The sequence below is a fragment of the Barbatula barbatula genome (genome assembly GCF_947034865.1).
Source record: "Barbatula barbatula genome assembly, chromosome: 5".
NCBI lineage: Eukaryota > Metazoa > Chordata > Actinopteri > Cypriniformes > Nemacheilidae > Barbatula > Barbatula barbatula.
This window is the reverse complement of record NC_136769.1, coordinates 13,085,627-13,110,176: the sequence shown is the minus strand read 5'-3', so window position 1 is coordinate 13,110,176 and position 24,550 is coordinate 13,085,627. Positions and strand designations below refer to the sequence as shown.

The 24,550-nt window shown below is 39.3% G+C and overlaps 2 protein-coding genes across 3 annotated transcripts in view; one reads left to right on the top strand and one right to left on the bottom strand.

Moving 5' to 3' along the window:
* Positions 1 to 687: 687 nt before the first annotated feature.
* On the bottom strand, positions 688 to 1,665 carry hspb9 (heat shock protein, alpha-crystallin-related, 9). The gene has a single exon (XM_079455787.1). The coding sequence runs from the start codon at positions 1,515 to 1,517 to the stop codon at positions 783 to 785; it is 735 nt and encodes a 244-aa protein (XP_079311913.1). The 5' UTR covers positions 1,518 to 1,665; the 3' UTR covers positions 688 to 782.
* A 6,820-nt stretch (positions 1,666 to 8,485) lies between these two features.
* The window catches only part of rarab (retinoic acid receptor, alpha b), a 95,054-nt gene continuing 78,989 nt past the window's right edge, over positions 8,486 to 24,550 (top strand). The window contains exon 1 of one of the 2 annotated variants that reach the window (XM_079455696.1): positions 8,486 to 8,717. The gene's annotated coding sequence lies outside the window, so the exon portion shown is untranslated. Of the gene's footprint in view, positions 8,718 to 20,025; positions 20,352 to 24,550 lie in introns of those variants that run through there. The other variant, XM_079455695.1, reaches the window with a different exon arrangement.

Genomic DNA, 24,550 nt, shown 5'->3' with positions numbered 1-24,550 from the left:
ACAAGCCATTAATCGTCTAAACAACACACTGATCTGCTTTGTTTAGCATGGCAAGATGAACATTCTTCATACAATTAATTTATATGCATGCAACAATATGCATGCACTTGTCTTACAAATTATTTGCCGTTTGTAAAATTAACAAAACGAAACTTCTGTAGGTCTTAAATCATGCTCCAATAGCGCCATCACCTGTCTGGGAAGTCTAACACCACATTTTCTCTTCCACAAAATGCCTTTTTTTGCAACAAACATTCCAAAACTTGTTTTAATTTCCGACTGTAGTAAAAAACGAACTAAAATAATTATTAGGATATTCTTACATTTACTAAACTGATATTCTTACATACAGTCATTTCACCACTGTAAACCATTAACACATTAAACAGAAAAAGTGTCAAAGCACCTTTTGTAACTACATTGCAGCAATTCAAACCATTTAAAACGGTTGTTCATATGACGTTATAAACTTTTAAAAAATTGTTTTGTAGGCACGGATCATTTGATAAATCTGTCATAATGTAACCATTGGTATTTTTTGTTAACCAAATGCCCCTTACTGGAGATGATCATTTTATGTTCATCTCAAGTCCATCATATTAACGTATTTGTAAAAGCCATTTCAAAAATTTAAATCTTTGTCATATCGTCAAGTAATTCATCCACAAAGTCACATACCAATATATCAATCATCAATTTATTAAAACCATTTATGTACAATTACAGCGAGAACATTCACTGCATTAATATCAATATTTCATAATTCATAATGCACCATCAGTCTAGTTTGATGTTTCAGCATCATCCGCCTTTTTGTTTGTGCTGTCCTTTCTGATGGGGAAATTCAGTGATGTTCTGAAGCGAATAGGGATGACGGGCTCTTCTGGCGTCTGCTCTTTAGACTCTTGTGACTCTATATGCAGGAGACCATCTTGCCCAAGTGAGCAGGTCAAGGTGGCTGGATCCAGGTGATCAGGAAGCTCCACACCTTGGACAAATCCCTGCGCCTGTGAGTCTGCATTTGTGCTGGTGGATGAAGAGGAACCTTCTTTCTCTGTCTGCTTGGCTCCCATGACCTCCAGTCGTCCCCCAGATATTGTCACAGTGACATCTTGTGGGGAGAACCCCTGAGTGTCCAGAGTAAGAGACAGGTCGCGCTTGTTGTTCTGCTCTGTTTCTGCGCTAGAGGAGCACGGATCATCTAGACTCCGGAAGAACTCTCTGTGGAGATCCTCACTCAGTTCCTTTAGCAAGCCGCCTCTGATCTCATTCCTGAGGCTCTGAATCAGTTGTGCTCTGCGCTGGAAGAAGTCCTCTCTGAAACTGGAAAGAGCCATGATGGGTCTGGGCCATAAAAAGTGGGAGTGTGTGAAGAAAGGGTCATCTATGAAGAAGGTATTGGTGGAAGACTGGGACATTTCTTCTTCTTTCTGTTCGTCTGGGAACCCAAGAGCGTTTGGAGGTTCTTCTGTGTCTTCTAGGCTTGGTTGTGCGCTGACCAGATGCTCTGTTTGCATTAGGTCTCTCCAGTTTATATATTCTTTTAACCGCGTTGTAGAACCTCCCACTGTAGGTTGTTTTACAGCTGTGAGGTCATCAGTAAGAATTTGAAGCTACAAGTAAACTGTTCACTCTCATACTCAGAAGGCTATAATAAGTTTGCAGTTGTAATCTGATGTCACTTTTACTATCTGTCTAACGGCTCTCATTGGTCCTGCTCCCCAGTTTGGGAATGCAAAATGACATACAAAGAGAGTGAACTCACCATACTCATTTTACACCCGAATGTGTTTATGCTGACTACATGCTGAATGCACTCATGATGTCATTTCCTAAAAGCAGGATAGATAACATCAAAAGTTATAAAGTAAATATAACCAAGATAATAATAGTGTTGAAAGATATAAGATAAATGACAAAATGTGTTTTTAAAAACTGAATATTTTTTCATAAACATTAAATATTATTTAACTTCACAACACATTAATGCTTTATTTGCATTCATTCATGTTTTTAAAATGTGTACATTTGAGAAAACAAGAAGATCAATGTGAATGCTCATATTTAAATTAAATTTTTTATTTTCAAAATATAAGTAATGTTATGTATTAAAAAAATGTGAATTTGTCTGATTTCATCAAAAACAAATTTTGTCACTTTCATCAGACCTCTGAAATGTCATATTTAAAATATCACAAGACAAAAATAAGTCATGATGCTTGTTTGTCTTCTCTATATAAGACGTGTCCCCCACATTCCCCATGAATGAGGAGTTTCCCGGTGAGCTAATGCAAATAGAATTCAGCCGTACACTGAACAGAAGCTGTGACTAAAGCTTCCTAACATTCAGAGAGAAGAGCAGACATCTGTGCCTTGACCACACATCTATATTTAACACAGAGATATATTTACCTATGACACAGTTAAGACTAATGACACGCATATGGAACCACAGGCCCAATGTAATAACATTTAACCCTGAAACTAGAACAAACAAAGAATAAGGTGAATTATTTCATCTGAAAGAGTGTAATTAAAACAAAAGATATCAACAAAAACAAAGTAAAAAGACTATTTGAGTTTTCTTAGCTAACACTTCCCATTTTTGTCCCCATAAAAAGTTACTGAACTTGATACTAAATTCATTTCTAACCACAAGTTGACACAAAAGTTTGTTGTGGTACACATGGCCTTTTTCAAGCTCAGTATTTTAACTCCACTATGGAAAGATAAAACACCTTTATTCGTAGATTAAAATGGACTCATTCACTGTGATGTTATTTTGCTACATTTTTTGGTACGTCATGAAAATGACAGAAAATAGATTAAATCTACTGTTAAAATACCCAGAAATAACATAATAATTTTAAAGTATAAAATGAAACACTAGGTGGGGCTGTTAGGTAAACATCCGGATATAACACAAACCTGAACTCATGCGGGTGTCGTGCACAACAGTGACTCCTGAGGGCGCTGTAGGATTTTATTTTTTCATCTCCCTCCCAAATCATTCCAGAAATCATACAACTGGTATAAAAAACTGTTAAACAGGATACATAGACACAATCACATAGGCCTACATTAAATAGAAATGAAAGACTTTAAAATCACATTGTTTTCTACAATCCCCTTAAGGGGACTTCACGTTTACTTTCATCGTTGTTATGTTTTTCTCACGCAGCATTAATATGCTCACTATAAACATTTTATGCTTTAGATGCAAAACCTTCACTACACAGAGATCACACGGGCCTTCCACTGGACCTGTAAAAACTTTGCTTTTATTATGTCCCAGCAGGGAGGGTTTTCCCCTCTGTTCACATCAGAGCTAAAGAGGAAATCTATTAGTCTGACAGCTCCCCCAAAAAGCCTGGCCGCAGCCACTCCCCAGAGACCTTCCCACTGACGGCGTGCGGGTGGAGGAAGGGAGTGTTGTGATGGGGAGAGAGAGAGAGAGAGAGAGAGAGAGAGAGAGAGAGAGAGAGAGAGAGAGAGAGAGAGAGAGAGAGAGAGAGAGTGAAACAGAGTGGAAGTTGCTGGGGGGTATGAATTAGGTTGCAATTAGCTTTGAAGATTAGCTTTTGAATTAGCTTTTTATCCTGAACACGTTCAGATTATAGACACTGAATTGAAACAAGAGAGCAAGTGTTTCATCTCGACAGCACTGGTGCTGAAAAAGAGCAATGAACTAATGCTAGTTATTCTGAGGCAAGGTCAAAACTGCAGGGAGTTAGATCTTAACCTTCAAAGTCTACAAGCTACGGCTTACCAATACTAAAAGAGCAGAATGAGAGAGAGAGAGAGAGAGAGAGAGAGTGTATTTTGTCATTTGTTGCAATCGATGAAATATGACTGAGGCAGTATAAGGCTGTCTCTACGTACACATAAGTCATCATGTGTCACATAGCACTGTTGTAACTCGCATACAAAGCAGGTGAGCTTTAACTCCTTGTGTTACAAAAACACCCAAGTATGACTGGAATGCAGTAGAGGATTGTGGTATAAAGGCTATTCAAACCCCTTTTATGTTTTGAGTGCAACCTATGAAATGTGATCAAATTTGATTTAGGTAAAGCAAGTTTTACAGATAAAAATAACAACAAAACAAAATACGTGCGCTGCTCACTTTCATTCGACGAAAGATGGTCAAGAAGCTTTTACTGTAGCCTACCAGAAACGGAAACATCACAGAAGGTACGAGTAAAGATCAACAGCTGCTTCTAAACAGGTATCTGGTTTACATACCACATGCTCCACTGCTGTGCTCCGAACTCCAATAAAAACAAGAAGGTAACCTCTGTCAGAAAAAGAGCTGACTACCTTATCTCATGACCTGGGAGTGAGGTTTGCGTGAGAAGGCTGGCCGCAAGAGGAAGTGAGATGTGTGAGAATGGCAGTCACCGCAGTCTCATCTCAGAAGGCTCGCCGTCGACTCATGCCTGCCCTCACTTTCAAACCTGCTGCTTGTCTTCTCCCTCGCGCTTCCTGTCTCATTTCAAACCAGCCTCGGCTGTCTGTAATACTGTTTGAACCTCAAAAAAAACACAGCTGAACTGTACAAGGTGCTCTCAAACACTGAAGTAAACCGATTCTGTGCTTCAATTATCTAAGTTTACGGGAAAGAAGTGATTTTTGTCTAGTTTATGATTTTCTTGGAGACAGTCCATAGGTGTAATGAATTTTATGAAGTAAAAACTGTATATTTTATCCCCTACCCAAACCCCTAAACCTAAAGATCATAGAAAGCTTTTTGCATCTTAAGATTTTCAAATTCAAGCTTTTTTGCCCATGACGACCTCAATTTTGGTCCCCACAGTGACACGATTCCCCATGAGTTGGTGTCCATTCAGGTTTAGGTCCCCACCAGGAAATAAAAACAAGACCACACGGACTTACGTACACACACAGAATAACATCTGGTCTGGTGGCTGTAGATGCAGGCCCATTAGAGTGCTATTCAATAAAATAACAGTTGCTCTTGCTCACATCTCAAGGACAATTCCTGCCTTGACCTGAGAACAGCTGCTGTCTAGTGAAGATCCTGTACGTCTTTCACTCTCAGAAATATAGAAGCCATTAAATGCCCCAGCCTGCTGCCCGGACACACCCCTCGGTCCTTAAACATTGTGTGCATGTAAATGCTTATTATTGAAAGAGACACAGAGAGAAAAAGAGAGCGAAGGGCTCTTACAGAGAGAGAGATAGAGAGAGTTCCAGGAAAGTAGATTAGAAGTCAAAAAAGGTCAACATTGAAAAGTATGTTTGGTTTGTTTAGGTATAAAAGGTAATCGTTATAGATTTTTAGTTGTTCTTTGTTTAACCTAAAGTGCATTCAAGGTAAATTTACTAGTATGCTCTACCAGGTATGTAAACAGTGTGAGACTTCTCAAGATAGTTTGTGTGGAAAGTACAGTTGCAAAAGATGCAAAATGCTGCTTACTGGAGTAACCAGGTGTGCATAAAGCAGTATATAAATCTTTATTATAAAGCATATCGTTTGAATATTGTTTGACATTTTTTCATATCATGCCTGTGTGTGCATGCCAGTAATTTCTCATGACCTTGAGCACTGAAATGCTCATCAAAGACTGAAACTTCGATCTCTGCCACCATTGCTGCCACTTCCTGTCTCAGTACCTACATCCTGTATTTTCACATCATGACCCTGAGTTACCACACCTAAGCGGGTGGCCTAAGTGAGAAGCCTGACTTTCGTAATGCGCTCTGGTGCTTATGTTAATCCTCAAAGCAAGTAAATATTGGCGTACCCTCCTTGCTACTGGAAATAAAGAATTGAAGTTCAATACTAAGGCAACTTTTATTGGGGTGTGTGTGTATATGAGCATGTGTACAAAGGGAATACCAAATATATTTTGCAAAAACTTTCTGCACCACAGAAATGTGCAGGTTGTGTATAGTGTGCAGTCAGAACTAGCTCAATAAGTCTTTCAAACTGCTTAAATAGTTGTTCATACCATATTTTTGCGATATCAAACAAAAGTGATGAGAAGATTAACATATGCAATAAAATGCTAAAGTTTGTTCGCTTCAAACATTTCAATTTCACGGTGAAATCTAGGCAATTTACAAAAGCATTGCTAATTGAATGCAAGCCTAACAATCTACCCCCATCCCCATTTTTGCATCTACTCTGCTTTCTCTCTCTTTCTCTGATCCCCCCATACTTCCTGTTGTGCTGGCTAGACTCCATTGGCAGATTTACAACTGTGGGGTCAAAGTTTTACAGCAGCCTCAAATAAATCTTGTTCCACCCTCTCCCCATGTGCCCTGCTCTCTTTCCCCTTTGCATCCTCACAGTTACAGTGCCCAACCCCCTGCACTTTCATGTGTCTCCATACCTGTGTGTGTGGCACTGAGAGAGCAAAACACAGAGAGGGACAACACAGTCGGTATTTATAAAGTTACGATATTTAAAGGTCCAATATGTAATTTTTATGGAAGCTCTATTGAGGGACATGCAATATAATAAACATAACTATGTCTTCAGAGGTGTATAAAGACCTTACATAATGAAGCGTTATGTTTTTATTACCTTAGAATGACCTATTTCTATCTACATACACCGCGGCTCCCCTGGCATGGAATTCACCATGTTGTTTCTACAGTAGCCCTAAACCAGGGGTTGGCAAGAGCCGCATGTAGCTCTTCTGCCCCTCTGCTGTGGCTCCCTGCAGTCTTTACAAGGCCCTATTTATGCCTGGTAAAGAAATGCGTTTTGGCCGATCGGATCGCAAGTGGATGAAAGATGCACATAGACGTTAACACCTGCTGCTGTAATCCATCTATCTTGTCCAATTATAAACACTCCTGTGTCGGCCACCGTAATGCTTTGAAAAGGAGGGGTGGAGTGAGTCGTTGGTTGCAATTTGCAACCTCAGCCCTAGATGCCGCTAAATTTCAGACAATGGACCTTTAACATAAAATGATAATAATTGTATGTATTCCACAAAAACGCAGTTTAAAAAAATTAAGGTCAGTAAACAATGACAAAATGTAAATTTTGGGGGATTCAGCATTATTCTAAAAACAATTGCGCAACATTTTTAGGGTTGTGATCACAACATGCAAATCGTAGCCGTAGCTGATTTTGTCTAAAAACCCAAACAAAATCAAGTGAGCATAGCCGTCTGTACTTCAAACCTTCACCACCTTTCAAATCTTAACTTGCCTTCCTAAATGACTCCTCTACAAAGAAGCCGACAGGAGGCCGAGGCCCAAACTCCTTCTGTTTTCATGCCGTGCCCACATGCAGACACGGAGCGCAAATCCGAACCAGATGCAGCCGTGATTCCTCACACATACACACTCACACACGGCATGTCGGATCGATAAGGTGTATTGATTATGCCGGGTGCTGACAGACCCTGCTGCAACTCTGCCTGCTCTGATTAATTCTGAGCTACGCTGAGATGACTCGGGGTTAATTATATTTATAGAGGCAAACAAATCAAGGGTGTGTGTGTACGTTTTAAGACATGGGCTTAGACAACACAATATCAGTTTGAATGGGAGGTTGGGTTTATTTGAGTTTTCGTATGATTTATATGTACCTTTGAGCCCAGTGGGTGTATACGGGCAGCTGCTGTATTTTATAACCCTTCAGGAGTGTGTGTGTGCATATTTGCTCAAGGCTGTGCGCAATTTGTTTTCTCTTTTTTTCGGTATTGCTCTGTGTTATAAACATCTAAAGGGTGTCTCACTATATTTGAGCATCTTCCTTATGCTTTGATGCTTAGTTATTTATGCAATTCTGCTACATGTCGTGTGATGTCCATGGTCATTTCAGCAATGCATTGTAGATTGTGGTCAGATGGTGCAACAGAGATGATTAATGAATAAACAGCTTCTTCATTTTATTGTATTTTTTCTTCCTGTCTGAGATACAACTGTAATGGTTGTATGTATCTTATTGCTGAAATGTTACATTTGTTAAGATTTGTTTGTTGCTCACAAGTTAAGGCATATCTGTGTCTTAGGAGATTCTCAACATACGCCCATATACTTCCACATAAATTGCTGTTCACAACACTTACATTTACATAATATTTGTATTACAAAGGGAATCGGATATGATACAAAATGGGGCGGGTAGCAGGAATACAAGTTTGTTACAACAAAACAGCAACATGGTGGAAAAACTATTTTAGGAGAAGGCCATTATACATTTTTAACAAAGATTACGACAATAAATCTTTTTTAATTTGCAAAAAAAGATTTTAAATGTTAAACCACCCCACCAAAGTGGCACACTATGTCACATTATTCTGCTTTTTATTCAACAAAACTTGAATCAGTTCCGTCTGTTTTTTGTCAAGGGAGTTTTTTTTTTGCGGGCATGTCTGTGCCCCTGGAGTAACTACAATGGCCTGAAGTGACCTAGGTTTCATTTCTGCTTTGAGAGGGTGTTGATGATAGTGCTTGGGCACCAAATAAACAACAGCAAGAGGAACAGGAAGCCCTCGGCGAGGAGCATTGCGTGAGAGACAGCGAGAAGTGGGCTGAGGTTTCAAGCGTATGTGTTCTACAGTGCAGATCTGGGTTGGTGTGTACTACAGGGGGTGAACGGCAGGCAATGCCTCTGCGTTTCTATTTAAAAAAAATGTGGTGTAGAAAGCAAAGTTTTGGGGTGGTTGGCAAAATGGATATCTGAATCTCTATAAAGATTGTCATTCAACACAGTGTCACTCACCCATAAGGTAAGAGGAAATCAAATTTAGAATGAAAATGACAGAAGGTGTAGGTGGTGTTTTTTTAAATACAGAGACATATTGTTGGGCCTTCTGGAGGAGAGGATGTGTGTTTGGTGAGGGGCTCCCGTTCACAAGGGCCGAGCGCCCACTGCCTCCTGACTGTAATGTGAAGCGACAGCTAGTCTTTACGCACTAGTGGACTCTGTGTCCTAAAATGGACACAGGAGGACTCTTTTAGCAAACAAAAACCAGGGTAGAGGCAGGAGTATGTAAGAACATCTTTATGTAGATAGGGAATGTGAGGGACATGAAATATCTGATGCATTTATTGTGTCATTTTATTTATATCAACATTTAGCAGACGCTTTTATCCAAAGCGACGTCATTGATATAATGTTAACCTCTATTTCTTCAGAGGTGTATAAAGACCTTACATGGTTAAGCGTTATGTTTTATTACCTTAGAATGAGATATTTCTATGCATGGAATTCACCATGTTGTTTCTACAGTAGCCCTAAACGTTCTCCTTCGGCAGGGAGAACCTTACAACATCTTTGTCCTGTGTTAGTCATCGTAGTGCTTCAAAAGGGAGGGGTGGAGTGTAGCGCTGCCTCATTCGCAACCTCACCGCGAGATGTCGCTAAAAATCATATACTGAACCTTTAGAAAATACCATGGTATTAGACAAAGACATGTGGCATTACCCGTTCCCATCAAAGTAATTTATGTTTACAAAATTAAAACTGAAAAAATTTTTGTTCATTGAAATCAAAGAAAATATTGGCCTAAAAACTATTGGAAAAACTTAAACTAAATGAAAAATTTTAATATTGCCGATATTACCTTATATAGAATAAAAAAAAATATATAAAATAAAATGACAAAACTAAATAGCTAAATAACTAAATAAAACTAAATATAAAAATGAAACTAATTAAAATAAAAAAATATTTAAAAATAAAAGCTATTTTCAGTATTAATGAAACTAAATAGAACAAAAAACTAAACTATGATAGCTCTGGTTGCCATGTGTAACTGGTCCTTCTCGTCACTGATAGTCAGGGAATGAGGTTGATGCTCATTTTGATCTCAAAATGTAACAATTTTGTATGAATTTGTATGATGTGAATTATCCGAAAATGTACGATTATTACAGAAAAAGGCCCAGACCTAAACCTATTGTCACAGATCATACTAGAAAAGCGCGAATGATATCACACAAGTTCATGCCATTTTTCAACTTCCTATAATAGTTTCAAAATGTTGTCTTTGTATTTCTGTTGTTTGTTTGTATTATAGGTGACACCTGACATTTGTAACCAAATTCTTTTTAAGACCAATACACAATTACACAAACACATGCACAAAAATGTATCAATACAGACTAGCGCAATGATCTCTCTTTGTATCGTAACAGAAGTAAGACTCTTGTTCTTGCCTGCTGTCTCTGAAGCTCAGTGCTTTGATCAATAACTAATTAAAAAAGGGAATCAGCACACGGGACAAGCATTAAAAACAAGAACGTCTCTCCAACATATGCTCCAAACGCAATGTTTGACATGTTCGTCAAGTGTAAAAGTGAATTTAGATGTTAATAAGCAAATCGTTGCCTGCAATGTGCAGGAGGTAAATTAAGTGGCTATTAAAGATCGGCAGGCATGATGAGTCCACTTCTTAAACTAGCTGCCTTTTAACAAGGAGCCATTTCCATCTAATTGGTGCCTAGGATTTTAATTGCAGTTTAGAGAGTTGTTCAGTTTTATTGAGCTTGTGAATGTGTGTTTGTGGAGAGGCCTGGTGTTACACCCCAAATACAGCCCCCTTCAAAAACACACAAAACATCATTGGATGGGCTTAATAGAAACCAACAAATATGTTTTGAAGATGAATCTGAGTGTTGACAAAACGGTTTAGACAAACAGGAGTCATATACACATGAATCAGGTAAATATCAGCAATGCACTGATTCAGTATATCTCATGGAAACGTTTTTCCTGTGAATGTGGGTCAGTGGATGTGCAGAGCATATGAAGAAGACAAGAGGGGAAGCAGTAAGTGCGGTGAATAATTCATTTGTCTGTCTTCCGTGTGTGCCCTGTCCACACTTTCATCACCCTCATTATGCTTGTCATCACTGAGCTCTGTCCTCTCCACCGGCCAGCGGTGCCATTCACTCACTGCCTCTGAGAACTACTGTGCCTAATGGGGATATATTTCAACAGATTAGTTACCCTGAGAAGAGAGGACGGATCGAGTGCTTTGTGCCCATCAATCTGTACCTACTGTAGCCACGTTGGATACCAGTAGAGAAATAATGGTCTTTGTTAGGGCTTTTTTATCAAACACGCACACAAAAAGAGATAAGTCAAGTGATATGTCAAGTCAAGTGGGCGTTTTGGTCATGGACAAGTCTAGTCAATAGCTAGAGAATGTAGTCAATGGATGAAAAGCAAACATTTTAAAGTATGAGGAAATCCTTTTAAAATATAAGAGAAATGCTTCTCGCAACTGCACTAGGTTTCATTAGGTCTTCAGGATTAGAAACTGGGCAAAATGAGGGCTTTGTTTGGGTAGGTTGGACATAGACACAAGTTCTTCTATTGGAAATGCTTCAACTACACTGTGAAAAAGTAATTTTAAAGGTGCTGTGTGTACATTTTTTAGAGGACCTATTGACAGAAATGCAATATAATAAACATAACTATGTCTCAAGAGATGTTTTCAAAGACCTAGACAATGAAGCGTTATGTTTGAATTAGATATTTGATCTACATACACTGCAAATCCCCTTACATGGAACTCGCTATGTTGTTTCTACAGTGGCCCTAAACGGACAAACTATTACAGAGCGAGCTTCGTAAATACGTTATCTCCTTCGGCAAAGAAGCAAAAATGCGATGACATTTTAGTGTCAGCCATCATAGTGCTCTCAAGGAGGAGAGGTGGAGTGAGCTGTTGGTTGCATTTTGCAACCTGACCACTAGATTCCACTAAATTTCATGCACTGGACCTTTGAGGAAATTTACTGTTTTACTTAAATTTATTTTCAAGTTTTTTGTAAATGGGGCAAAAATCCCAAACTACAAAAATGACACACAAAACTTTAATTTTAATTTTACAAACGTTTCAATGGCTGCTAGAAAATCACAGTTTTACTGTAGACTGAGCGGAGTCAAACCAAACAGTAAAAAATATTTTTAATATAAATATCATAAGGATTACTATGATGACTCAAGAAACAAATTTAATCTCTAGACTGCCATAAAAAGTCAGATGGTCCCATCAGACTGAATGGAAATAAAAGGTAACAATAAAATATAGGGTCCTATCCTTGACCGTTCCTAAATCCTTTCAGTTATTCAGGTATTAAATCATTCCTTGAATGTTGCAAGAGCCAAACATTTTTGTGTAAGCTGTCTGACCCTGTAAAAGGCTATCAAGTCGGAAGATTTAGTCTCTTTTCTGACCATTAGACTGCATATTGGGGGTTTTATGTAGTCTGATAAAATGTCTTAGGGTGAGTTTTGTCACAAGGAGAAAAAGCATTAGGCAGGGGCACAAAATGGCAAGCGTTAGAGATCTGTCCCCTACCATCATAAATAACAATGTTGGACAGGCCAGGATAAAGCAAACAAAAAGACTAAACCGTAAAACAAAAGACTAAAACCTTGTCTTTGTTCTATACTATACAAAGTGTCTCTTGAAAAACTTTTTTAACAATTCAGAACTGATTGTTCATTTACATTAACGCATTTGGCAGATGCTTTTATTCAAAGCGATTTACATTGCATTGTACTATACATTCATTTCTGACTATGTACAATCCCCTCGAACCCATGACCTTGGAATTGCTTGCGCCATGCTCTAACCACTGAGCCACAGGAAAGCTGTACAGTAGAGAAATCTCCTCGCATCAAAAAACGAACTTCCCCACCCCACAAAATGCTTTGGAGTAACTCAACTTGTCCAGTCGAATGGAAGTACCTCCGAACTACATTCTATTCTTTTACTTAACTTTTTCCACACTCACTTGGTTTTGTCTATTGTTATCAGTCTGCCTAATGGGCTTCATTCCAGGGCTTTGTTCTGGCAGGCGAACGAGTACAGAAGGGCGGGGATGGGGGTGAGAGGGGGGAGTGGTTGGTGAGAGAAAGGGCACTTGAGTTCATTTCTTTAAAGGATATCAGTCATTTCGATATGATCGGCCTCCCAAGCAGCAGATTCACAAACACAGAGTTCCTCTCTGTGAACCAAAAGCACCAGCCGTCATATTGAGCTGTAGTTTTTCACACATGAAGGGTGTTAATACTTCAGTAAAACAACTGTAGACATGTTTGAAAGCTAATAAATGGCATGAATAGTGCAATAAAACACGAATAATTATTGTCATAAAATCGATAACAACAATGTGCTACTACATCAGCTGTGAAGTATTAAGTTGACTGAACAAGTGTTTGTGAGTCGGGAAATCTGCCGTAACTTGTTGTTATTGTTCTGTATGTTTAAAGTTTTAATGTCCCACTCTGTTTTTGTGCAAGTCCGACCCCCAAAAAAGCTGACCAAACTTGGAACGGCTTCTTGATATCAATAACAACATACTAAATAAGTGTAAACCGCACTTTTAGTCTTACTGATACGCATAACTCCCACAATTCAAACAGAAATTCACGAAAAGCACAGAAGTACTGCAAAACATCAATTTATAATTAAACTAAACCTGTTTCCATTGCCTATTGATACTAAAGGGTTAACCCCGTTCACTGCCCGCATCTGGGAGTCATTTAAAACATTCCACAAGGCTTACCACATGCTTTCAGACAGCCTTAACCCCATGAAGCTGAATTTGCTTTTCAGGGCTAAACGTTTTCAAAGAGTGTATTTCTGAAAAAAATAAGCTGTGTTTTAGCTTTTAAAGTTTTGCTCCATGAAATTGTTTCTCTTTCTCACTGAAGACTTTGGTCTAAGCATGAACACATCTGATAGTGTGTGACTGTTTTGCCTACCTTTGTATACGATGGCGTGTGTGGATGAGTTGTAAAAACTACTCTTTGAAGTGCAGGGATGCTAAAGAGTGCTAGCTCTTTCCCACCCTCCGATAGGATCTTCACGGGCGTGTGTTCCCAGCTCATTTCCTCTGGTCAAGTCTTGTGACCCGTCAACACAGAAGGGTTTTAGGTGATTGCTGTAGCTGAAACACACAGACCATAGACATTGAGTGTGTATATTTTTGGAGGATCTATTGAGAGAAATACAATATAATATACATAACTATGTGTTCAGAGGTGTATAAAGACCTTACAAAATGAAGCATTATGTTTTTATTACCTTAGAATGACCTATTTATATCAACATATGCCGGGGTCTCCTTGCATGAAATTTGCCATGTTGTTTCTACAGTGGCCCTAAACTGACAAACTGCTCTACAGAGCGTGCTTCGTAAATATGTTACCTCGTTCTGCAAAAAAAGCACTGTAGTGCTTCGAAAGGCAGGGGTGGAGTGAGTCGTTGGTTGCCATTTGCCACCTCACCACTAGATGCCGCTGAATTTCATACACTGGGCCTTTAATGCTTTACAGGGGTGACATTTCATATTAACACAGTTGCTCATCAGAGTCAGAGGTAAAAGGATCTGAAATGAGGCCAGGTTTACAAATGTTTAAGTTGTACACAAGAATATTAAAGGTTTCCTTCAAACAGAAATTACATTTTTACTCACGCAAAGTCATTACAAACTTGTGTGCTGCTGTTTTTTGACTTCATATGAGCTATGTACACTGTTAACGATTTGCTTGTATTTTTACAGTAACTTACTGGCAGCACGGTTGCCAGTAAGTTACTGTATTTTGATTTACAGTGCTGTACTGTAATAGATTACTACAGTACAAAAAAATATTGCTGTATAGATACAACACAGTACTTTACTGTATTTTTACTATATTTTTACTGCAATTTACTGTAATACCTATATTGACAAATTACTATTTAATTCGTATTGGCAATAATTACAAATATTATTATATATTTTAGCTAGTTTGGATATAAATCTGTAGTTATTAATATTATAAAACTGCTATACTTGACATTATGAATCAAAAGGCAATCCAGGCAAATTTTTTATTGAATCATTTCATTGAAACAAAAAGTATTAAAACATTTAAAACAGTATTGAAGAATGATGTATTACATTAACAACATATAATGACTATGTACAGTAGTCAACATTTAAAGTGGATCAAAAAGGCGAGAACAATACCTATTCTTGTAACTTTTTTGACCCACTTCAAATGTTGACTACTATATATATTACAACATTTAAGTGAGCAAAAATATTCATACATTACATATCAAAACAAACAATAGCAACAAAGTGACAGGATTCATCTAACACTGGCAAAGAAAACACTGGTCTGTAGTTAAAATGTTCCATTCAAACTGAGTGTCGTGTGTAAGAGTGTTGTGTGTGGCTGTGTGAGAGTGTTGTGTGCGGGTGTGTGAGAGTGTTGTGTGGGGCTGTGTGAGAGGGTTGTGTGTGTGTGTGAGAGTGTTGTGTGCGGGTGTGTGAGAGTGTTGTGTGGGGCTGTGTGAGAGGGTTGTGTGTGTGTGTGTGAGAGTGTTGTGTGCGGGTGTGTGAGAGTGTTGTGTGGGGCTGTGTGAGAGGGTTGTGTGTGTGTGTATGAGAGTGTTGTGTGCGGGTGTGTGAGAGTGTTGTGTGGGTGTGTGAGAGTGTTGTGTGCGGGTGTGTGAGAGTGTTGTGTGGGGCTGTGTTAGAGTGTTGTGTGTGTGTGTGAGAGTGTTGTGTGCGGGTGTGTGAGAGTGTTGTGTGGGGCTGTGTGAGAGGGTTGTGTGTGTGTGTGTGAGAGTGTTGTGTGCGGGTGTGTGAGAGTGTTGTGTGGGGCTGTGTGAGAGGGTTGTGTGTGTGTGTATGAGAGTGTTGTGTGCGGGTGTGTGAGAGTGTTGTGTGGTGCTGTGTGAGAGTGTTGTGTGGGGCTGTGTTAGAGTGTTGTGTGTGTGTGTGAGAGTGTTGTGTGCGGGTGTGTGAGAGTGTTGTGTGGGGCTGTGTTAGAGTGTTGTGTGTGTGTGTGAGAGTGTTGTGTGCGGGTGTGTGAGAGTGTTGTGTGGGGCTGTGTGAGAGGGTTGTGTGTGTATGAGAGTGTTGTGTGCGGGTGTGTGAGAGTGTTATGTGGTGCTGTGTGAGAGTGTTGTGTGGGGCTGTGTTAGAGTGTTGTGTGTGTGTGTGAGAGTGTTGTGTGCGGGTGTGTGAGAGTGTTGTGTGGTGCTGTGTGAGAGTGTTGTGTGGGGCTGTGTTAGAGTGTTGTGTGTGTGTATGAGAGTGTTGTGTGCGGGTGTGTGAGAGTGTTGTGTGCGGGTGTGTGAGAGTGTTGTGTGTGGCTGTGTGAGAGTGTTGTGTGTGGCTGTGTGAGAGTGTTGTGTGCGGGTGTGTGAGAGTGTTGTGTGCGGGTGTGTGAGAGTGTTGTGTGGTGCTGTGTGAGAGTGTTGTGTGGGGCTGTGTGAGAGTGTTGTGTGGGGCTGTGTTAGAGTGTTGTGTGTGTGTGTGAGAGTGTTGTGTGCGGGTGTGTGAGAGTGTTGTGTGGTGCTGTGTGAGAGTGTTGTTTGGGTGTGGGTATTTTTGTCGAGAAACTACATGACTTGCAGTTGTAACTGGACATCCTGGGATGACTTGCTTGGTTTAAAAATGACCAAATCCAGCCAAAATATCAATGGTGAGACTGTAAAGCCAAAAATAACAAAATCTGTTAGCCATTGAAATAAGTACAAATTGTGAAGTAAATGGTGAAAGAAAATTCATTAACACTTTACTATAAGGTTTTATTCCATAACATTTATTAATGGTTTAGATAATATGAACTAACAATGAACAATATATTTTTCAACATTAATAATATTTGAGAATTCATTATGAATTAACTAATGTGAACAGCGATAAATTGATTGATTTAAAAATGTATTGCCAAATGTTAAAATGTATTAACATCCTATGTTAACAAATTTAACCTTATTGTAAGTGTTACTAAAAAGTCAGAAGTAAAACCAGAAACAAATTTGAATAAAAGTTGTATTATATATACATGGTGAATACTTACAGAAACTCATAAGCCCAGGGTGCAAAAGTGGACCAAACTGTGACGTTAGAGCTGTAAGAAGAAATATATAATGATATGTTACTTGCTGAAATTTAGAAACCATTCTGTTTATTATATACGCTTAAGATAGTCAATCAAAAATGTAGCAAAATGATCATTTAAATGTTTTTCCCTGTATACATTAACATTAAGAGTTCAAATATTTGGGATTGCATTTTCTATACCGTTGGTGTAGCGAAAGTCAATGTGTTTTTGGAAATGCATTTAAAGCTGATCGCGCTCCTCTTTCCGTACAGCGTCATTACGTAAAGGCGGAGTCAGCAGCGCTCTTTAGCAAAGTACGAGCATTGATTTGAGGTGTTGGAAGCAATATCGCTACAAATATATTGTCATACAAAACTTTTTGGCAAACTGAATGTAAAACACTCTAAAGAACATCATATCTGCTTCTGCGGATATACCGTAAATACAGAAATAAGCGCCGCAAACACATTTATAAATCTGTTAGTAATGAAATCTGTATGGATCGCACTCATCACAGTTAAATATGACGTTTCATTTTGTGTAAAGCAGTTTGGTAGCTGTGTGGGCTACTTTACAGTGACTTTGTTATTTCGTATGAGATTTATTTAGGAGGAATCTTAGTTGAATTGGTCAAACATTATTTTATTTGAACACAAACGCGAGTTTTTCTATTACCAAATACAAGTCGGTTTACCTAGCTTGCCATTATAAACGAACTTCAACTATTCGACAGAAAATAAACTCACCAAAACCCTCATAAATGGTTGAAATAATCCTATATTCATTAAGTGAGATGTGTAAAACGGGTTTAAGCAGTGGGCTGATTTAGTTTAATTTCTGAGGTAGAAGCAACGCTTGTTGGCGACCATATCTCTCTCATTCCACGTTTAAAACAACACTGTGACAAACTGTTGTGCAAAATACAAAAACAAAATATTTTTTTGTATGAAACACATAAAATAAACCAAACTAAAAACTTACCAAACAGCCAGAAATCGATTATCCTCCTCCAGCTGCAGCCAAGATGTGCTCTGTGTGATTTGACGTGATGACGTTGTGGCGCACTTTCGTTACACGTTACAGCAAAGCTACAGCGAGGTTACAGCGAGACCAAAATTTACTGTAAAAGTTTCCCGCTCAATGAAAATTACCCAGAATGCATTATGAGCTGCAGTGTTTTACTGTAATATACAGATGCAGTATTGTACTGTGGATTTTTACAGTAATGTGCTGCTAATCTACAGCGACATCTAACAGTGTACAACCGGTTTGTGGAAACAACAGACTGAAAATGAAGTTAATATTTTCCATCCGCTGTAATTCTCTGCATACAGGGATGAAACTCGAAGTTAGAAAAATCAATAAAGCATTTTTGGCCAAACAATTTATTCAAGGGAAAAAACTTGTAAGGATTCATTACTGTAAATGATCACTAGGCTTTAGCACTAAGTTGCACAGTACAACAACTGGACCAAGAGACAATGAAATAAAAGCTGAAAAATACCTAACATATAATTTAGGTGTTCGGTGTTCTATGTTGTTTGACAATCAGGGCTAATGGCTTTGCCAAAACAAGAGTCTAGTAGCATTAAATGGGGATCACCATGGTTGTCTTGACTGCAAGCACCATCTTAGATATAATCTAATCCATCTATAAACACTTGTATGTAATCATAGTTAGAAATTTTCTAAATAAAGAACCAAGAAAGTGACTTTTTCCCAACTGCCCCACATTTCATTTTTATAACATACAGAACAAGAATCATGAGTCATTAGAACAGCCATTTAAGCCCTTTAGCCAAGCACAGCACATGTGATTTTGACTCCATCTAACAGTTTATTTTTTCCTTCTGTTAATGGGCCGTCCCCTCATTTGCTGTCTGATGGGGCATATAGGCAAAAGGTCTTGGCATTCACATTGCGTTATAGGAAGCCACAGTGGCCAGTAATATAGTCTACAATGATGTGTAATAAACATGCCGAGGCACAGGCTGCTCCTAGAAATAGCTCTGCTGGCCTTCTTGTGACTTGGAAATACTGCCCCACGTAAACAACTCAAGAGGAGACAAACTGACGACACCTTGCAGAGGCCGTGCCAAAGGCCCGAACACTTTGAAAAGGGAAAAGTATGAGGACTGTTGATGCCTGCTGGGTCAAACAAACTGGCGTAATGGATTACTTCTTTCACGGCTATCCAGTCTGTTTTATTAAACCTTTGCTGCGGACAGCTTATTTTCCAACTCAAACTATTCACTGCAAATGAGGAGGTTTTGCCACATAGCAACAGAGCCCTTGTTTTCATATGGAGACTCAGAGCTTGTGAAAATGCAGGCCATCATTACAAGATCAACGGCGTTTGCAGTTGTTTTTCACACAGCATGCACAGATGATGTTATGAGACCACAAAAACAGAAAGCAAATCTTGATTGAAAGCCTTTTGGAACGCTTTTTCAGCAAGTGAATAACCTCACAAAAACTTATAGCTGATTGTGAAAATTCCTCTTAATGTTGCTCAAAATTGGCATAATACAGCCGTGCCAAAACGGGGACGTTCTCAAATGCTTAACGTGAAAAAACGCTTAATGTAGCTTAAGGTACCTAAAAAGCGTTCAGTGAAAACCAAAATTCTGTTAAACCTTCATTGTAATAAACACCAGCTGCTGTCAAAACATATAGTCCTTATTTTACAGATAAAGTGTTTTCTCCCACATAGAAGTCCATTATAAGGAAACGGCTTAACGTGGCTTAATGCATCAATAAGTGATATTAAAAGAAGAAATTTACTACACAACTTATAAATAAAGCATTGAATAGGCCAACTTTTGAGCCCTGAACACAATATGCAAAGTTTTACGTTAAGCCTATTCCTTTAAGAAAAATACTTAACATGGTTTAATGGATGAATTTAGTGATATTAAAAGACAGATTTTACTACACGCCTTATAAACAATGCACACTATGTGGGCAACGTGTGATCTGAGGAGCCCTTTAACATTAATGCAACAAGCTAAATTTCACTTTATGCATCTAGTGTTTATTACAAGGAAGCTTTGAGAGAAATGTTAGTTTTCACTGGTCGTGTTTTAAGTACGTGAAGTGTTTTAGTATGTCCCCCATAACGCAGTGCCTCTCGTGCTTAACACCTTCTCGTGCTTGCATAAAGACAGGCAGGCACCAGCTGAGCTTATGCACACTCAGTGGGTATCGTCCCCTCAAGTGACACCGCGGAAGCGAATGATGGGAGGAGACGGCGGTAGGCTGGCCGGTTTTCGGTTTCACCAGCTTACACGTGACCGCAATGGCTGCTTCTCCGTTCCGTGCAGCGCATCATTCCTCCTCCGCCTAGTAAGCACTGGCAACATCCGCTGAATCCTCCGTTTGCCTGAGCAAAATTCATCCACGCCTTCATGCGGACGGCTCACCGGCTGCGAAGAACGAAGATATTCTGGAGAGAAATAAAACCTCCGGGGGTTGAACTTCTAGCGAGCAGCACGGCAGTAGGAGGAGTCAACAGGTATTGGCGCTCTCTGTTTACGTGAATATACGATTGTAAGGCTGACAGGTGACCAAATTGCCGGACTAAGCACCTCTGCCCGTGAGCGTGAGATCGCGTCTTGACAGATGCGGGGCGGAGAATAGACGCGTCTTTCCTCACTCAGATGCGGTGTGCTGGTTAACTGTAAAGCGGTCCGATGAGTTTGATAGAAACCGCATACGGGGTTCATATAATGACCGCGGTAATGAAATGCGATGCATTGTTCGCTCACCTGAATGACGAGTGTTTCATTGGGAGCTTTTGCAGCAGGTCTTTCATTGAAAGCGTCGCTACAGTGGTCTGAATACAATGTCGCGGGTAGGATTTGGAAAGCAATCCTGAGCATTAAGTGTGCAATGTCATCCTAAATGAAATGTCTTTAAATGGGTCAACAAACGAAAGCAGCACATTTCTGGATCAAATGCATTATCACATTATAAACCGATTGTGGGTGCTGAAGAAGCAGCTATAAGTTTTCGGTTTAGTTGTGTTTCCCCTCTTAAATGGGAAGTTTCTAGACCATCTGTCTGCAATAGAAAGAGGAAAGGGTATATTGCTCGATATTTGCTTCCTCAATGCGCTGCCACTACATGTCTTTGGTCGGCTGAGAGTGACACATGCCACCGAGTTTGACATTTCGCTTTTTCTGCTCAGGAAAGCACGTGCACAGTATCACCTCCTGCTTTTTTTGTCTCAAACTTTCCATCAGAGCTCTTTCTCTCTAATGCTCTGTCATTCCAAAATAGCAGGGTGGGGGAACACAAAAGCTGACTGAATCAGGACACTCTTCATCTCCAATTCTGTCGTCGTTGCCATTTAGAAATATTTTAGCAGCCGCTGGCTGCTGGATATGACTACTCTCTCTTGCGCACTCTCTATTTCTCTGTTTTTCCTTTCTGTTATCCAGTGGATGGGTTTTGGCATATTCATAAGTCGTTTCAAATTGTCTACAATAATGTCAACTGATGGATGTGATGAATATTAGCCCACTGAACCCATCAACTGAATCACTTTTTATTTGAAAATAGTGTGAATATGTTAAGAGATGCTGGCTTTTAAAGTGATAGTTCTCTCAGACATGAAAATCTGTCATCATTTACTCACCCTCTTGTCATTGCAAACACGTTTGACTTTCTTTCTTCCACAGAACACAAAGGAAGATATTTAGAAGAATGTTTTAACTGAAAAAAACACTTAAATCTTTCTCCCCAAAGGTATTGGTCTGGCTTTTGTCGAAACTAGTAACTTTGTATCAGCACCTTTTGTATTATTGCTCCTGTATGACATATCGCTTATTGCTCCCTGAACTCTTTGTAAATTGCTTTGGATGAAAGCGTCTGCTAAATGACTAAATGTAAATGTAACTGGGCCCATTCACTTGGGCTTATCAAAATAACTTATATGGTGTTCTGTGTAAGAACAGAAGTAATAAGGATTTGATATGACAAGAGGGGGAGTAAACGATGACAGAATTTTCATTTTTGGGTGAACTATCACTCTTCTGTGCTGCTCTGATTTATAGATGAAAAAAGAACAAGAGTATAGATGCTCTGATACCATTTTTAAAGACCAATATGAGTACCAATACCAAATGGTTTTTCTGGTATTTGCCGATTCCAATACCGATGAGGTGGCCATTTTCCAAGCACAACACACTCAAAATAATTACTTGGCTTCAAAAGATATAATTAAAAAAGATCTTTTTATGTGCTTGTTACAAACTTTCAAAGCACACATTTCAGTCAGTTCTGTCAGGTACAGTATGTCACATGAGGTATCGGTGTAACTATATGTGTACGAGTACGGGTACATGAGCTTGATATCTGCCACATACGGTTACTGGTATCGGTACATCCCTACTTTTCATGCAGTGAAGGAATTCTGAGTTGGCAGTCCTAAATGTTTATTCTAAAGTCCATTTCTAAATAAGCTGATGCAAGATGTTGTCACACAATACTGTTCCACAAAAGAAAGTTTTTACGGTTTGAAATATGAGGGTGATTTAATAACGGCAGAATTTAGATTTTCATTGCTGAATTCTCATACCAGCTTTGGGGCCTGATGTATAAAATGGGCAATGGGCATACACAATTTTCCTTGCAAATATTGTGATTTATAAAAGGAAATTTAGCATAAATAAATATGTGCAAACCCTGCAGATGCTCTTGACTGTACATACGCACACTACAACGATGAAATCTATATCTAATCCTAGAATGGAGTTTTATACATGATGCCTCTGATCCTTTTTAAATAAAAAAATTATTTGACCTTCATAAATAACCATCAAAATAAGTAATAATGTACCACAAAAGAAGCTGTAATCTGTTGGCCAAAACACTAAGTGAGACAGTAACACTGAAATGGCTTGTGAAAGTTGATGGGTGTTTTGCTTGAGTCTTTTTATTGCTTTGCTGTAGTTTTCTACAGTAGCCCAGCTGATGTTTGTTTCTTCCAGGTGTTTAGTCCTGTACGCAGTGTACCACAGTGCTTTTGGCATCTTTCTTCTTCTTTTCTTCTCTGGCTGCATTTCTTCCCCTCTTTCATCTTCTTGGGACTCATTCAGGTAACTCTCCCTTCCACTGCCAAAAGAAGCAGCCAGGCGAGAATGTGCGCTCAGGCGCCCGGCAGTGTTAGAGCCTCATTAGACCTGCCACGCGCTTGTGCTCTAAATTGTTAAGTCGTGGAAAAGGTGCGAATAGATTTTGCGACTGAAGTGGATTTTTTACTGCGATCACAGGGCTTGTGATTTCCCACCATGTCATGTAAGGACCCGAGAAAATTGCTGACCTTTCTTTTAAAGATATTCATAGTCATAGACTTTCGCTCTTTGTTGGGTAAACAGACAACTTGTCTGCTAGCTCCCCGTTTTCTGTTTACGCTCATGTGTGCTCTCTTGACACTTCTTGACATCTCTTGGCACAGGCTGATCTAGACTCAGCGTTTTTAAGTTTGTGTACAGTACAATGTCTCTTCTATATATTTATTTTTTGCTGCCCTCCTAACTAAAGCTCCCGATTTCCATAGTTTTCCTGCAAGCATCTTGCGTCTTCTGACAAGTGTCACCAAATGTCTCAGATTAGTCCCTGTTATGACTTTTTATAAATCCTGTTGAACTTGCTCTTACGTACAAGATTGTCCTGTGGTAAATTCATAAAAGATGTTATGTCTGCCCATCCATTTGTATATTTGAATTAAAAGGGGCCACCCAGGCTTCGCTCGCATGCCTGAAATCTGCTAAAACATCTCCGCACAGAGACAAGACATTGATGACTAAAGCATTAGAAAGAGAAGCAGGAAGTGGGTGTGTTTATTTCCTGTCAGTCATAATTTCCTTTGTAAAACATGATTTTCAGCTAAGCAGTGTGTCTTTGTTTTGAAACCCGTCGCCTGGTGAGCAACGTCACATGCAGCTTTGGGCAACCCAACCTGACGACACTCTCGATCAGAATGATTTAAAGAGAGACATCCGCTCGAAGCCTGTGACTCACATGCTTTGTGTCTGATATATTTATACTGAAATGTAGCGTTTGTAAGGCACATTTGCAATGGGATTTGGCATGTTTTCGATGTAGGCATACATTGTGAGCTCTGCAGCAGGAGACAGATGGGTGGAGGTAAATTAAACAAGCCGGTCTGGTCTTCTCTCTTCACTATGACAGTGCACCAGCCACGGCTCTGAGTCTCTGTCATTATTTAAAGGCCAGTGTTAGTGGGCTCTATCTGCCTCGATGCCCACCAGCTGCAGAGAGAGAAGAAAGCAGATTTAATTGAAAGGAAATGTAGTGTAGTTGATCATTCACTGTGGTTGAATGGGAGTTTTCTTGTTTCCTCTCTGAGTGTTTTGTCATTGAACACTATTGCTGGTGGTGATTTAGGTTCTGCATGGATCAATGCTGCAAAAACACAGAACTGTTTTCAGAGATGATGTATTTTTGAATGGAAATCCAGGAAGCGAGATAGCATTTTAGCACTTCCGGTTCCATCGCCCCAATGTCTATGTTTTAAAAAAAAGGGTTTTTGATCAATTGCCTGAAATCAGATCCGTGGTTAACAAAATCGCTAAATATGTTCACGTTTTAATCTATGACATAAAACACACCAGTTATAACCTGCTGGTGATTTTCTTAAAGCTTTATTGGGTTTTAAAGACGGAAGTTGTTAACAAGTGACTAAAA

Bases quoted from the DNA above. Each gene is read 5' to 3' on its own strand.
- hspb9 (XM_079455787.1), bottom strand. From the start codon at position 1,517: ATGCAAACAGAGCATCTGGTCAGCGCACAACCAAGCCTAGAAGACACA.